We start from the raw sequence: 14,742 nt of genomic DNA on the forward strand, positions 1-14,742 counted from the left end.
AACAAATAACAAGTTAATTTCTATATAATCTTAGCACACCGTTAACATTCCTGAAAGCACTTCATGTACAATAAATTATTGGATGAAGGACTGTGGGCGGTGGTTGCAGTGCCTTTTTATAAAATCCATGAATAGCAATGACCAGTTAGTTGAGAGCACAACGTTGGTCCCTCTTCAATATAAACTAAATGGTGCAGTTTTAAAGAAGAGACTAGAACAGAGACACATGAACAGGAGGGGTGTAAACTCTTGAATGTTGGTAGGACAAGAGGAGAATACCATTTGAGAAAAGGTAAATAATTTTCCTTGGCTTTTTAAACAAAGGCTTAGAGTGCAAAAACAAGGCGATTTATCAAACCAAAGCTTGATAAAACACTGGTTAGACCTTAGCTGAAGAATTGTGTCCAAGTTTGGATACAACTTTAGGAAGGATGTCAAGGCCTTGGAGAAGGTACAAAGAAGATTTACTAGAATGGATACCAGGAATTTCAGTTATGTGCAGACACAAGAGAAGCTTACTTTGTTTATTTAAAGCACAGAAAGAATCTTTTAATAGAGGTGTTTAAAATTTTGAAAGGCTTTGATAAGGTAGATGGGGAGGAAGTGGACACAGATCTAAGATAGTTGACACTTAGAGGGTGATGAAGAGAAATATTTTTGTGCAGCAAGTTTCAGTGATTTGGAATGCCCGGTCTGAAAGGGTGGTGAAGCAGATTCGATAATAACTTTCAAAGTGCCTTGGTTAAATAATTCAAATGGAAAATAATGACAGGGTTAGAGGAAGGAGCATGGGACCTGGACTAATTGGATCGCTTTCTCAGAGAGCCAGCACAGCCAATAGTCCAAATACCTTCTGTGCTCTCCCTGTTCTTCCTACCAAAATGAATCACTTCATACTTTGGTGCATTAAGTTTGATCGGCCGCTTGTCCACCCATTCCACCAACCTGTCTCATGTCATTTTGAAATTTATACTGTCCTCCTCACAGTTCACAGTGCTTCAAGGTTTTATGCCATCTGCAAATTTTGAAATTGCCGTGTACACAAGGTCCAGGCCGTAATATATATCAGGAAAAGCAGTGGTCCTATAACCGACCCCTGTGAATCTCACCATAAAGTCCGAGAAACAACCATTCTCCATTACTCTCTGCTTCCTGTCACTGAGCTAATTCTGTTTACTGTCCTTTTTATTACATGAGCTTTATCTTTTCGCACAAGCTGCTGTGTGGCATTAGCACTTAATCAAGTGTCTTCTGGAAGATCATCAACAGCATTGCCTTCATCAACCCTCTCTGTTACCTCATCAAAAATCTCCAGCAATTTTGTTCAACATAATTTTCCCTTAAGAAATCCAAGCTGGCTTTCCTTAATTAATCTATATTTGGCCGAGTGACTATTACTTTTGTCCAGAATTATCATTTATGTAGGCTTCCCCATCATTAAGCTTAAACAGACTAGTCTGTAGTTGCTGGGCTTATACCTGCACTTGAACAGGAATGTAACATCTGCAATTCTTCAGTCCTCTGGCACCACTCCTGTATCTATGGAAGATTGGAAAATTTTGAAAATTCAATCTTGGAAGAAACAGATTTTATAGACAGTAAGTTATGTTTATCAGGGCTGAAGGAAATCATTACAGAGAATCAGTTGTATTTGGGAGTGGACCAGTTGTCCAATTTGAACTAGTACTGTGGTTGAGGGGCTAAAACCCAAAATTACCCAAAGATTTGACATATCCGGCATACTCTTGACACGTGGGGTCCACTGCAATGATTTTTTCTAGAATGGCAGATGTTCACTTATGTACATAGGCTAGTTTGATTTATTATTATTGTTCCAGGTTATCTGGAAATCAATTCTGAGTAATGTTGATGCCATTGAGGATGCCACAGATTTCTTCAAATCTGGAGCGGCTTCCATGGATGTGGTCAGGTAATTTTCGCTTTATACTTTATTTGTCTTGAACACAGTACTTTGCCGTCTCGGTGACACATGAATATCCAATTCCATTTACAAATTTTACGAAGTATGTTCTTTGCACTTTTATTCTGAAATACTGTATAAAGTGAACTAAGCTTTGTTGAAATCATTGGTGTATGTATAGGCTGATTGAAGAAATCAAACAAAAATGCAGTGGCCTGCAATTGGAGAATGAAAATGTTTATATGGCAACAAAGTTTGAGGATTTCATCCAAATGGTTGTGAGGAAACTAAGAGGAGAGGATGAAGAAGAGGAATTGGAGGTGGATTATGTAAGTACCACAATATTCATTGGTCAGTTTCCCGGTCTCTGATATACAAAGAACTTAACTTATTACACTTTATAAAATTCATTCCAGTCAGCAGAGTGACCTGAGGTATTCATTTAACTGCTGCACTTAGAAGACATTTTGAACCAAATTAAAAGTTTCAGTTTTCATGGGGACTTCATTGTTTGAAAGGCCCCCAACGTTGAATTTCCAAACTACTTGTTTAGTTTGTTAACATTTGTGATTTTATCCACAGAAATCCTGAAAGAATGAGTCTTCCAACACATTCTGAGTAAAGGTCCCAATAACAAGATATTTTGGTTCTAATTTTAAGGTTGCGATGGATGTTAATAACATGACTGTGAAAATGCCACATCAGTGCTTCATAGATGGCAGGTTTACAAATTCTGAGGATGGAAAGACATACAAAACTATCAATCCCACTGATGGCTCTGTGAGTAACCGATCTTTAAATGAGGTTCATCAATATGAAAAAATGAACTGATATTTTTAACTAGAAGCATATTGCTGAAACAAGGAGCCATGTCAAAGCTTTGCATCTTGCACTCATCAGGACACTTCTCCAGAATTCTGATACAAAGGGAAAGCAACAATTTATACTGCATGAGAAGAAAATGCTGATTGGTTAGCAAGTGGAACTGATTGGTGGAGGTGTTGCCATGGAGATGCGCCAGTTGTTGGTGATTGACAAATAACTGCCAAGGATTGTTGGAAATTTAAACCAGGAAACTTGACTCTGATCAGTGCATTGCCCATGGAATTGAATCAGTGAATGGCTGTCATTTATTTTGTTTAGCTGAAACAGGTACGATATGTGTACATGTTATTTCTGTCTGCAAGGAACAAGGCCCTGTTTGTTAATATATATAGCTTCCAGTACATGCAAATGCATTGTCAGGCCCAAATGACAATCTTGAATTTGTTGTCAACGTAATTCTTAGCACATAGGATTATTTAGCAAATGTTGTCCAATCGTGGAATCGGATCTAATGTTGTACACTGTTTTGAGTTTTGCAGGCATGGGCTGGTTGTGTACAGTCTCTATCTTGCACGTTGTGAACAGCGGCTGGAGCATGATGTCTGATATGTTTTCCCAGTCTTTGGGACGTAATAACCCACATACCTAGCATCACATTGGCACTGAAGTAATCCTCAGTGCACCAAGAATTATGCTGACAGCCAAGTTTAAGATTTTCAGTTGAGCTCATTGTGGCGCATTTGCATGTACTGGAAGCTACACATATTAATACATAGAGAGAAAAAACAGGTACAACACATTGCGCATGTTTCAACTAAGTAAAATAAGTGACTGAGTTATTCACTGAGTTATTCCCAGAGCAATGCCTTAATCAATCAGGGTCAAGCCACCTAGTTTAAATTTCAAACAATGCTTTGCAGTTATCTGTCACTTAGTCCACTTGCCAACCAATCAGCAGTCTCTTCTTCATACAGTATAAATAATTTTTTCCCCTTGTATCGGTCAGTATTCTTGTGAAGTGTCCTGATGAGTGCAAGATGAAAAGCTTTGACAAACCTCTTTTTTCAGCAGTACTCAAGTTCTGTACGACCAAATGACTATTAAGGCATTCCTTGCCCTGTAAATAACTTAATAGTAACAGCAATATAATAAGGTAAATGGGGCTACTTGTGCTTTGTAATGGCCTGAAAATATAGTGATACCAGCCTCGTGACTTAGTAAATTCATTGGTCTGTTTGGCAGGTAATCTGTGAGGTGTCGTATTCATCGGTTGCTGATGTTGATAGAGCTGTGGCAGCAGCAAAAGATGCATTTGAAAATGGACAGTGGGGGAAGATGAATGCAAGAGACAGAGGGAGATTGTTGTACCAGTAAGGGCTTTCTGATATTCCCATTACAGTGCATTTTCTCACATATTGTAAGTAATTATGTAAGTTATTTGATTTGCTGACTTGTCACTGCTCACTTTAGTAGCAGCTGAGTTGTTGTGCAAAACAGGATTGAGTTCTAAAGACAGGTGGAATTTGCTGTCTATTTTCACCCATAGACACAACGGGGTCTTACAACAAACACCCAAATCAAGGAAACGTGGGCATTCATTATGCTCCAGTATTATGCTCCACTTCAATTTTCTTGTTACATCTGTTTATCAATCTCTGTCACAAATACATCTTAGCACATTCTGATGGTTCCTTCTCCAGGCACATGAATTTCCTGCATTTGCACTGGCTCAGGGCAGAAGTTTAAATGCACCTCAAAGCACCACAGAATAGTCATTTTCCTGGTCTCTTGCAATTCTTCTGAGCAATTGCTTTTTATTTCTCATTTAGATTTGCACAATATTTGAGAACAGAAGTTTTCAATCTTTTTGACTGAAGGATCCTGCTCTGATAGATAGGCAGTTATCTCTGACACCCTTATCTGAATAATATAATACTTATGCTATGCAAGTGCTGCGTGTGAAGAATGCTTTAATGATGCTTTGAAGATGCAGGTATGAGTGAAATTGATGTGCATGCCCCTCCTTGCAGATTCTGTGAACGTGTGTGCTCCCCTCCTTGGTGAGACAACCACACGTGTTGTGGCCACACTCTGCTCCTGTGTTCCAGCTTGCACCAGGCCCATCTCTGACCACTTCTCATTCGCTGCTGTGCTCAGTAGACGGTTTCACATTATTTTACAGATCCACAGAAATTCTTTACACACCTCAGGAATCCACGGACCCTGGATTCTTTTAGAAATTATTTTCATAGTTTCACGACAAATCACATGAAGCATTGTAAAGTATCCATGATTGCATGTTCATATTCTTATTAACTTGCTGTGGTTAATGCAGATGAATGATGGATCGATAGCTTGAAGCTTCAGTTTTCATGCTTTGGGAAGGCAGATACAGCGTGAATTAATGCTTTCCCAAGACTGACTGATTACATAGATTTGTGCATTCCCGGTCGTAATAAGGAGATGGTTGGAAATCTGGGTTCAAATTAATTTTTTTTTAAATTAATGTCACAAGTAGGCTTACTTTAGCACTGCAATGAGGTTACTGTGAAAATCCCCTAGTTGCTACATTCCAGTGCCTGTTCGGGTACACTGAGAGAGAATTTAACTTGGCCAATGCACCAAACCAGCATATCTTTTGGACTGTGGGAGGAAATGGGAGCGCCCGAGGAAACCCACGCAGACACAGCGAGAACGTGCAGACCCCGCACAGACAGTGACCCAAGCTGGGAATCAAACCTGGACTCCTGTGAGGCAGCAGTGCTAACCACTGTGCCACCTAATACCAACAAAATGGGGGCCTAATGAACAAAACTTTGGGTGTAACTTTCTAATTCTGTTCTCATAAGAAAATATAGCACACAATACTTTATTACTAGAAAAGGTGGGGTGAATCCCTGTTCCTTTAACCCTGCAACCTCCTATGATATGTAGCTTTTTCCTGTTCCTAAGTTTCTGTATTCGTTTACTTACTATGTTCAACTTTAGACTTGCAGATCTGATGGAAGAGCACCAGGAAGAACTTGCCACCATTGAAGCCATTGATTCGGGGGCTGTGTACACACTTGCTCTGACGACGCATGTTGGAATGTCCATTCAGACATTCAGATACTTTGCAGGATGGTGTGACAAGATCCAGGTACAGAACTAACACATACCATGGATCTTCCATTCACTTATTATAAAGAATGGAAACAGTGAGTGCTAACTGTAGTGGTTCTACAGCTTGATACTAAATCATTACACTTTATTTAAAAATTTGCATTTCTTTTCTAAAACAAATTGAATGTGTTCTAAATTGGATCCATTGGCTCTTGGGAAAGCTAAGGTTTGTTTCTGCAAATATGGATTGGTGGTAAAGTCCACAAGCAGAGACGTTCCAGATCAGAGGATGTGTGTGTTTATGTTACTACCTTTTTTTCACATAGGCCATTGTTCCAACTAATTGGACTCTCCTGATTAAACATGCATTACCAGCCCTCATTAATTAACGGTTCAATTAAGGAACTTGAAATCTGACTTGGTTTTGTTAAAAAATTATTTCCTGACTGAAATTTAATCTGAGTAATTTTTGATGTCCTTTAGGGTTCTACAATCCCCATTAATCAAGCACGTCCCAACCATAACTTAACATTCACAAAGAAAGAACCACTCGGGTAAGATGGTTAATTCATTCGTCAGTCTATTTCATAAGTAGCCTGGAAGTGTAAAATTTGTTTTAAGGGTGAATATTTGACTGAGGTTGGATTTGACTGCTGGCTATTGGTGTTTTGCAGTGTCTGTGCAATTATTATTCCCTGGAATTACCCACTCATGATGCTGGCATGGAAGAGTGCAGCGTGTTTAGCTGCTGGAAACACCTTAGTACTGAAACCGGCACAGGTAATGCACCACAAACTTGCGTTGTTAATAATCTCCTCTTTGAGTTACCTTTTCAGTAGATAGGACAATTTACTGTCTGGACTCTGCTTGTAGTGCTGTCTAACTAGCCCTCAAATATCGACATGATAACAGCTGGAAATGCTCAATCTCTAAATGTAGGACAAACCAAATTTCACCCACCCAAGTGATTTGCAAATCCGTGGGACACCATGTGGGGGAACTGCAGGAGCCAGCAGTTCAAATGCTCTACTAAGTGGAGTGTTAATGCTCTTTGGAGCTGTGAATTTTGAGAGAAACCTGAAGTCATCCAAAACTCTGGCTGTGTCTTAACTCAGAATCGCTGAATCTCAGAATCTTTACAGTACAGAAGGAGGCCATTTGGCCATCTGGCTCTCTGAAGGAGCATTCTACCCAGTCAGTCCCACTCCCCTGCCTTAACCCTGTAACCTTGCACATTCTTTCTTTTCACGTAGCAATCTAATTCCCTTTTGAATACCTCAATCTACCACCCTCTTGGGAAGTTCATTCCAGACTCCAATCACCAACTGGGTGAAAGAATTTTTGCTCACATCACTGCTACTCCTTTTGCTCATTATTTTGCATCGATGCCCTTTAGTTCTTGATGCTGTCTTGAATGGAAACAGTTTCTCATCATCAACCTTGTCCATCCCCCTCAGGGTCTTGAATACCTCTACTAAATCTCCTCTCAGCCTTCTTTTCTCCAAGGAAAACAGTCGCAACCACTCCAATCTAACCTCATAGCTACAGTTCTTTTTCCTGGAATCATTGTTGTCAATTTCATCTGTATCTTTCCAATGCCTTCACATCCTTCCTCAAGTATGTCGCCAAGAACTGGATACAGTCTCCAAATGAGGCCTAACTAGTGTGTTATACAACTTCAACATGACCTCCTTACTTTTGTACTCAGTGCCCTGTTAATAAAACCTAGTATCCTGTATGTTTTATTAACGACTCTCTCAACACGCCCTACCACCTTCAGTGACCTATGTACATATGAACCGAGGTCTCTTTGTTCCTGCACCTCCTTTACAGTTTCTCTCTTTCTTTTGCACTTTGTTCATATTCTTACTGCCAAAATGAATCACTGTGAAATTCATAGCAAGCACTTCTATCAACCCTGTACTCGCTGCCCTGCATTGGCTGCTGGTCAAGTAATACATAGAAACATAGAAGATAGGACCAGGAGGAGGCCATTTGTCCCTTTGAGCCTGCTCTGCCATTCATCATAATCCTGGCTGATCATCCAACTTGATAGCCTGATCCTGCTTTCTCCCTATAACCTTTGATCCCATTCGCCCTAAGCGTTATATCTAACCATCTCTTGAATACATTCAATGTTTTGGCATCAACTACTTCCTGTGGTAATGACTTCCACAGGCTCACCACTTTTTGGGTGAAGAAATGTCTCTTCATCTGTGTCCTAAATGGTCTATCCCGAATCCTCAGACTGTGAGCCCTGGTTCTGGATACTCCCACTATCGGAAACATCCTTCCTGCATCTACCTTGTCTAGTCCTATTAGAATTTTATAAGTCTTAATGAGATCCCCCTTCATTCGTCTGAACTCCAGGGAAAAAATCCTAACCTAGTCAATCTCTCCTCATACGTCAGTCCCGCCATCCCCAGAATCAGCCTGGTAAACCTTCGCTGCACTCCCTCGAGAGCAAGAACATCCTTCCTCAGAAAAGGAGACCAGAACTGCACACAGCGTGGCTTCACCAAGGCCCTGTATAATTGCAACAACACATCCCTGCTCCAGTACTCGAAACCTCTCGCAATGAAGGCCAACATACCATTTGCCTACTTTACTGCCTGCTGCACACATGCTTATCTTCAGTGACTGGTGAACAAGGACATCCAGGTCCCGCTGCACACTCCCCTCTCCCAATTTACAGCCATTCAGGTAATAATCTGCCGCCTTGTTTTTGCTTCCAAAGTGAATAACCTCACACTTATCCAAATTATACTGCGTCTGCCATTGATTTGCTCACTCTCACAACCTGTCCAGATGATGCTGAAGGATCTCTGCACCCTCATCACAGTTCATCCTCCCACCCAACTTGGTATCATCTGCAAACTTTGAGATGTTACATTTTGTTCCATCATCCAAATCATTAATATATATTGTGAATAGCTGGGGTCCCAGCACCGATCCCTGTGGCACCCCACTAGTTACTGCCTGCCAATTTGGAAAGGACCCATTAATTCTTACTCTTTGTTTCCTCCCTGCCAACCAGTTTCCTATCCACCTCAATACACTTCCCCCAGTCCCATGCGCTTCAATCTTGCACGATAATCTCTTGTGCGGGACTTTGTCAAACGCTTTCTGAAAGTCCAAATATACCACATCTACCGGCTCCCCCCTTGTCAACTCTACTAGTTACATGATTTCCCCTTCATAAATCCATGCTGACTCTGTCTGATCCTGCCACTGCTTTCTAAATGCTCCGCTATAAAGTCTTGATAATGGATTCGAGAATTTTCCCCACTACCGATGTTAGGCTTGCTGGTCTATAATTCCCTGTTTTCTCTCTACCTCCCTTTCTGAACTTTGGAGTGACATTCGCTACCCTCCAATCTGCAGGGACTGTTCCACATCCACTAATTCTAGAGCCACTCCCTTAAGTACTCTGGGATGTAGATGACCAGGCCTTGGGGATTTATCCACCTACAATCCCATCAATTTTCCCAGCACCATTTCTCTACTAATATTGATCTCCCTCGGTCCTTCCCTCTCACTAAATCTTGCATTCTCCAACATTCCTGGCATCTGATTTGTGTCCTCTTTTGTGAAGAGGAGCAGGAAAGAAGGGACCTGGAGAATTAGATATAATCTGAAACAAAGCATCTTTCAAAAGTTTAATGTAAAGGCGTAGGACATGACAGGAAAACTCCAAGCCATGGTTTGCTACTCTTGTTCCATGTGGCAGACAGTTCCAGTCCCGTGGGGTCAGCATAAGAACAAGGAGCAGGAGTAGGCCATCTGGCCCTTCGAGTCTGCTCTGCCATTCAAGAAGATCATGGCTGTCTTTTTGTGGATTCAGCTCCACTTACCCGCCCGCTCACCATAATCCTTAATTTCTTCACTGTTCAAAAATGTATCTATTCTAGCCTTAAAAACATTCAATGAGGTGGCCTCAACTGCTTCATTAGGGAGGGAATTCCACAGGTTCAGATTTGGGGGAAGAAGTTTCTCCTCAACCCAGTCATAAACTTACTCCCCCTTGTTTTGAGGCCATGCCCCCTAGCTCTTATGTGAGGAATAAAAGAATAAAAGAGTTTTGCTCTTATGTGAGGAATAAAAGAATGACCAGGGTGAGGTTAGGGCCGGTCAAGGAGAGTAGTGGGAACTTGTGTATGGCGTCAGTAGAGATAGGCGAGGTGATGAATGAATACTTTTCTTCAGTGTTCACCAAGGAGAGGGGCCATGTTTTTGAGGAAGAGAAGGTGTTACAGGCTAATAGGCTGGAGGAAATAGATGTTCGGAGGGAGGATGTCCTAGCAGTTTTGAATAAACTAAAGGTCGATAAGTCCCCTGGGCCTGATGAAATGTATCCTAGGATTCTTTGGGAGGCAAGGGATGAGATTGCAGAGCCTTTGGCTTTGATCTTTGGGTCCTCGCTGTCCACGGGGATGGTGCCAGAGGACTGGAGAATGGCGAATGTTGTTCCACTGTTCAAGAAAGGGAATAGAAATGACCCTGGTAATTATAGACCTGTTAGTCTTACTTTGGTGGTTGGTAAATTGATGGAAAGGGTCCTTAGAGATGGGATTTACGACCATTTAGAAAGATGCGGATTAATCCGGGATAGTCAGCACGGATTCGTGAAGGGCAAGTCGTGCCTCACAAATTTGATAGAATTTTTTGAGGAGGTAACTAAGTGTGTTGATGAAGGTAGGGCAGTTGATGTCATATACATGGATTTTAGTAAGGCGTTTGATAAGGTCCCCCAAGGTCGGCTTATGATGAAAGTGAGGAGGTGTGGGATAGAGGGAAAGTTGGCCGATTGGATAGGTAACTGGCTGTCTGATCGAAGACAGAGGGTGGTGGTCGATGGAAAATTTTCGGATTGGAGGCAGGTTGCTAGCGGAGTGCCACAGGGATCAGTGCTTGGTCCTCTGCTCTTTGTGATTTTTATTAATGACTTAGAGGAGGGGGCTGAAGGGTGGATCAGTAAATTTGCTGATGATACCAAGATTGGTGGAGTAGTGGATGAGGTGGAGGGCTGTTGTAGGCTACAAAGAGACATAGATAGGATGCAAAGCTGGGCTGAAAAATGGCAAATGGAGTTTAACCCTGATAAATGTGAGGTGATTCATTTTGGTAGGACTAATTAAAATGTGGATTACAGGGTCAAAGGTAGGGTTCTGAAGACTGTGGAGGAACAGAGAGATCTTGGGGTTCATATCCACAGATCTCTAAAGGTTGCCACTCAAGTGGATAGAGCTGTGAAGAAGGCCTATAGTGTGTTAGCTTTTATTAACAGGGGGTTGGAGTTTAAGAGGATGAGGGATGAATTGGCTAAGGTAGACTGGGAGAGCAGGCTGGCAGGTAGGATAGCTGAGGAACAGTGGAGGATTTTTAAGGAGATCCTTTTCAGTTCTCAACAAAAATATATTCCAGCAAAAAACAAGGATTGTAAGAAAAGGGAGAACCAGCCGTGGATAACGAAGGAAATAAAGGAGAGTATTAAAATAAAAACAGCTGCGTACAGAGTGGCCAAAAATAGTGGAGAAACAAGTGATTGGGAAAAATTTAAGAAACAACAAAGAGAGACTAAGAAAGCGATAAAGAAAGGAAGGATAGACTATGAAGCTAGGCTAGCAATTAATATAAAAAATGATAGTAAAAGTTTTTATAAATATATAAAAAGGAATAGAGTGGCTAGAGTGAATGTTGGACCCTTGGAGGACAAGAGGGGGGAGTTAATAGTGGGAAATGAGGATATGGCTGAGTCTTTAAATAAGTTTTTTGTGTCGGTCTTCACGGTGGAGGACACAAATAGTTTGCCAAATATTAACGATAGAGGGTTGGCAGCAGGAGAAATACTTAATACAATTAATGTTACCAGAGAGGCAGTGCTGGGTAGACTAATGGGACTGAAGGTGGACAAGTCCCCGGGTCCGGATGGAATGCATCCCAGGGTATTGAAAGAAATGTCAGAGGTAATAGTGGATGCGTTAGTGATTATTTATCAAAACTCGTTGCATTCTGGGGTAGTGCCGGTTGATTGGAAAACGGCTAATGTTACGCCGCTGTTTAAAAAAGGAAGGAGACAAAAGGCGGGTAACTATAGGCCGGTCAGCTTAACGTCTGTAGTAGGGAAAATGCTGGAATCCATTATTAAAGAGGAGATAGCAGGGCATCTGGATAGAAATGGTTCGATCAATCAGACGCAGCATGGATTCATGAGGGGAAAGTCGTGCTTGACGAACATGTTGGATTTTTATGAAGATGTGACTAGGGCGGTTGATGGAGGAGAACCGGTGGATGCGGTGTTTTTGGATTTCCAAAAGGCGTTTGATAAGGTGCCCCATAAAAGGCTGCTGAAGAAGATTAGGGCACACGGAGTTGGGGGTAGTGTGTTAAAGTGGATTGGGGACTGGCTATCCGACAGGAAGCAAAGAGTCGGAATAAATGGGTGTTTTTCCGGTTGGAGGAAGGTAACTAGTGGCGTGCCACAGGGATCGGTACTCGGGCCGCAACTGTTTACCATTTATATAGATGATCTGGAGGAGGGGACGGAGTGTAGGGTAATGAAGTTTGCAGACGACACAAAGATAAGTGGAAAAGTGAATCGTGTGGAGGACGGAGAAGATCTGCAGAGAGATTTGGACAGGCTGAGTGAGTGGGCGAGGATATGGCAAATGGAGTATAACGTTGATAAATGCGAGGTTATACACTTTGGAGGAAATAATAACAAATGGGATTACTATCTCAATGGAAACAAATTAAAACATGCTACCGTGCAAAGGGACCTGGGGGTCCTTGTGCATGAGACGCAAAAGCCCAGTCTGCAGGTACAACAGGTGATCAAGAAGGCAAATGGGATGTTGGCCTATATTGCGAAGGGCATAGAATATAAAAGCAGGGATGTCTTGATGCACCTGTACAGGGCATTGGTGAGGCCGCAGCTGGAATACTGTGTGCAGTATTGGTCCCCTTATATGAGGAAGGATATATTGGCATTGGAGGGAGTGCAGAGAAGGTTCACCAGGTTGATACCGGAGATGAGGGGTTTGGATTATGAGGAGAGGCTGAGGAGATTGGGTTTGTACTCGTTGGAGTTTAGAAGGATGAGGGGGGATCTTATGGAGACTTATAAGATAATGCGGGGGCTGGATAGGGTGGAGGCGGAGAGATTCTTTCCACTTAGTAAGGAAGTTAAAACTAGAGGACACAGCCTCAAAATAAAGGGGGGTCGGTTTAAGACAGAGTTGAGGAGGAACTTCTTCTCCCAGAGGGTGGTGAATCTCTGGAATTCTCTGCCCACTGAGGTGGTGGAGGCTACCTCGCTGAATATGTTTAAAGCGCGGATGGATGGATTCCTGATCGGTAAGGGAATTAAGGGTTATGGGGATCAGGCGGGTAAGTGGTACTGATCCACGTCAGATCAGCCATGATCTTATTGAATGGCGGGGCAGGCTCGAGGGGCTAGATGGCCTACTCCTGCTCCTATTTCTTATGTTCTTAAGAGCCGTGGGGTTATGCTGCAACTGTACAGGACCTTGGTTAGACCACATTTGGAATATTGTGTGCAGTTCTGGTCACCTCACTATAAGAAGGATGTGGAAGCGCTGGAAAGAGTGCAGAGGAGATTTACCAGGATGCTGCCTGGTTTGGAGTGTAGGTCTTATGAGGAAAGGTTGAGGGAGCTAGGGCTGTTCTCTCTGGAGCAGAGGAGGCTGAGGGGAGACTTAATAGAGGTTTATAAAATGATGAAGGGGATAGATCGAGTGAACGTTCAAAGACTATTTCCTCGGGTGGATGGAGCTATTACAAGAGGGCATAACTATAGGGTTCGTGGTGGGAGATACAGGAAGGATATCAGAGGTAGGTTCTTTACGCAGAGAGTGGTTGGGGTGTGGAATGGACTGCCTGCAGTGATAGTGGAGTCAGACACTTTAGGAACATTTAAGCGGTTATTGGATAGGCACATGGAGCACACCAGGATGATAGGGAGTGGGATAGCTTGATCTTGGTCTCAGATAAAGCTCGGCACAACATCGTGGGCCGAAGGGCCTGTTCTGTGCTGTACTGTTCTATGTTCTAGTTTCACCTGCCAGTGGAAACAACTTCCCTGTTTCTATCTTATCTATTCCCTTCATGATCTTATATGTTTCTATATCTCCCCTCATTCTTCTGAATTCCAGTGAGTATAGCCCCAGTCTACTTAGTCTCTCCTCGTAAACCAACCCTGTCAACCCCGGAATCAACTTAGTGAATCTCCTCTGTACCCTCTCCAGTGCCAGTATATCCTTTCTCAAGTAAGGAGACCAAAACTGCATGCAGTACTCCAGGTGTGGCCTCACTAGCAACTTATACAGCTGCAACATAACCTTGCTATTTTTCAACTCCATCCCTCTAGCAATGAAGGACAAAATTCCATTTGCCTTCATGTCAATGTCTTCGAAACATAGAAAATAGGTGCAGCAGTAGGCCATTCGGCCATTCTAGTCTGCAGCACCATTCAATGCAATCAAGGCTGTTCATGCACTTTAAGTATCCCACTCCTGCTCTCTCTCCATACCCCTTGATTTCTTTAGCCACGAGAGCCACGTCCAGCTCCCTCTTGAACATATCTAACGAATTGGCCCCAACGGCTTTCTGTTCCACAGGTCCACAACTCTCTGAATGAAGAAGTTCTTCCTTATCTCCGTCCTGAATGGCTTACCCTTTATTCTTAGACTGTGACCCCTCGTTCTGCACTTCCCCAACATTGGGAACATTCCTCCCACATCTTTGATTCAATTTATTATTGTCGCATGTATTAGTATACAGTGAAAAGTATTTTTTCTTGCGTGCTATACAGACCAGGCATATCGTTCACAGAGAAGGAAAGGAGAGAGTGCAGAATGTAATGTTGCAGTCAT

The 14,742-nt window shown here is 42.4% G+C and overlaps 1 protein-coding gene across 1 annotated transcript in view; it reads left to right on the plus strand.

The window, feature by feature from the left end:
• Nucleotides 1-14,742, plus strand: part of LOC144507818 (mitochondrial 10-formyltetrahydrofolate dehydrogenase-like) — a 136,805-nt gene that overhangs the window by 83,181 nt on the left and 38,882 nt on the right. Inside the window, exons 9-15 of the mRNA XM_078235145.1 lie at nt 1,839-1,930; nt 2,103-2,250; nt 2,582-2,701; nt 3,989-4,116; nt 5,735-5,885; nt 6,332-6,402; nt 6,523-6,628. Coding sequence (XP_078091271.1) covers nt 1,839-1,930; nt 2,103-2,250; nt 2,582-2,701; nt 3,989-4,116; nt 5,735-5,885; nt 6,332-6,402; nt 6,523-6,628 — 816 coding nt within the window. The remainder of the gene's footprint in view (nt 1-1,838; nt 1,931-2,102; nt 2,251-2,581; nt 2,702-3,988; nt 4,117-5,734; nt 5,886-6,331; nt 6,403-6,522; nt 6,629-14,742) is intronic.

Source organism: Mustelus asterias, chromosome 19, assembly GCF_964213995.1.
Source record: "Mustelus asterias chromosome 19, sMusAst1.hap1.1, whole genome shotgun sequence".
In the NCBI taxonomy this organism is placed as follows: Eukaryota; Metazoa; Chordata; class Chondrichthyes; order Carcharhiniformes; family Triakidae; genus Mustelus; species Mustelus asterias.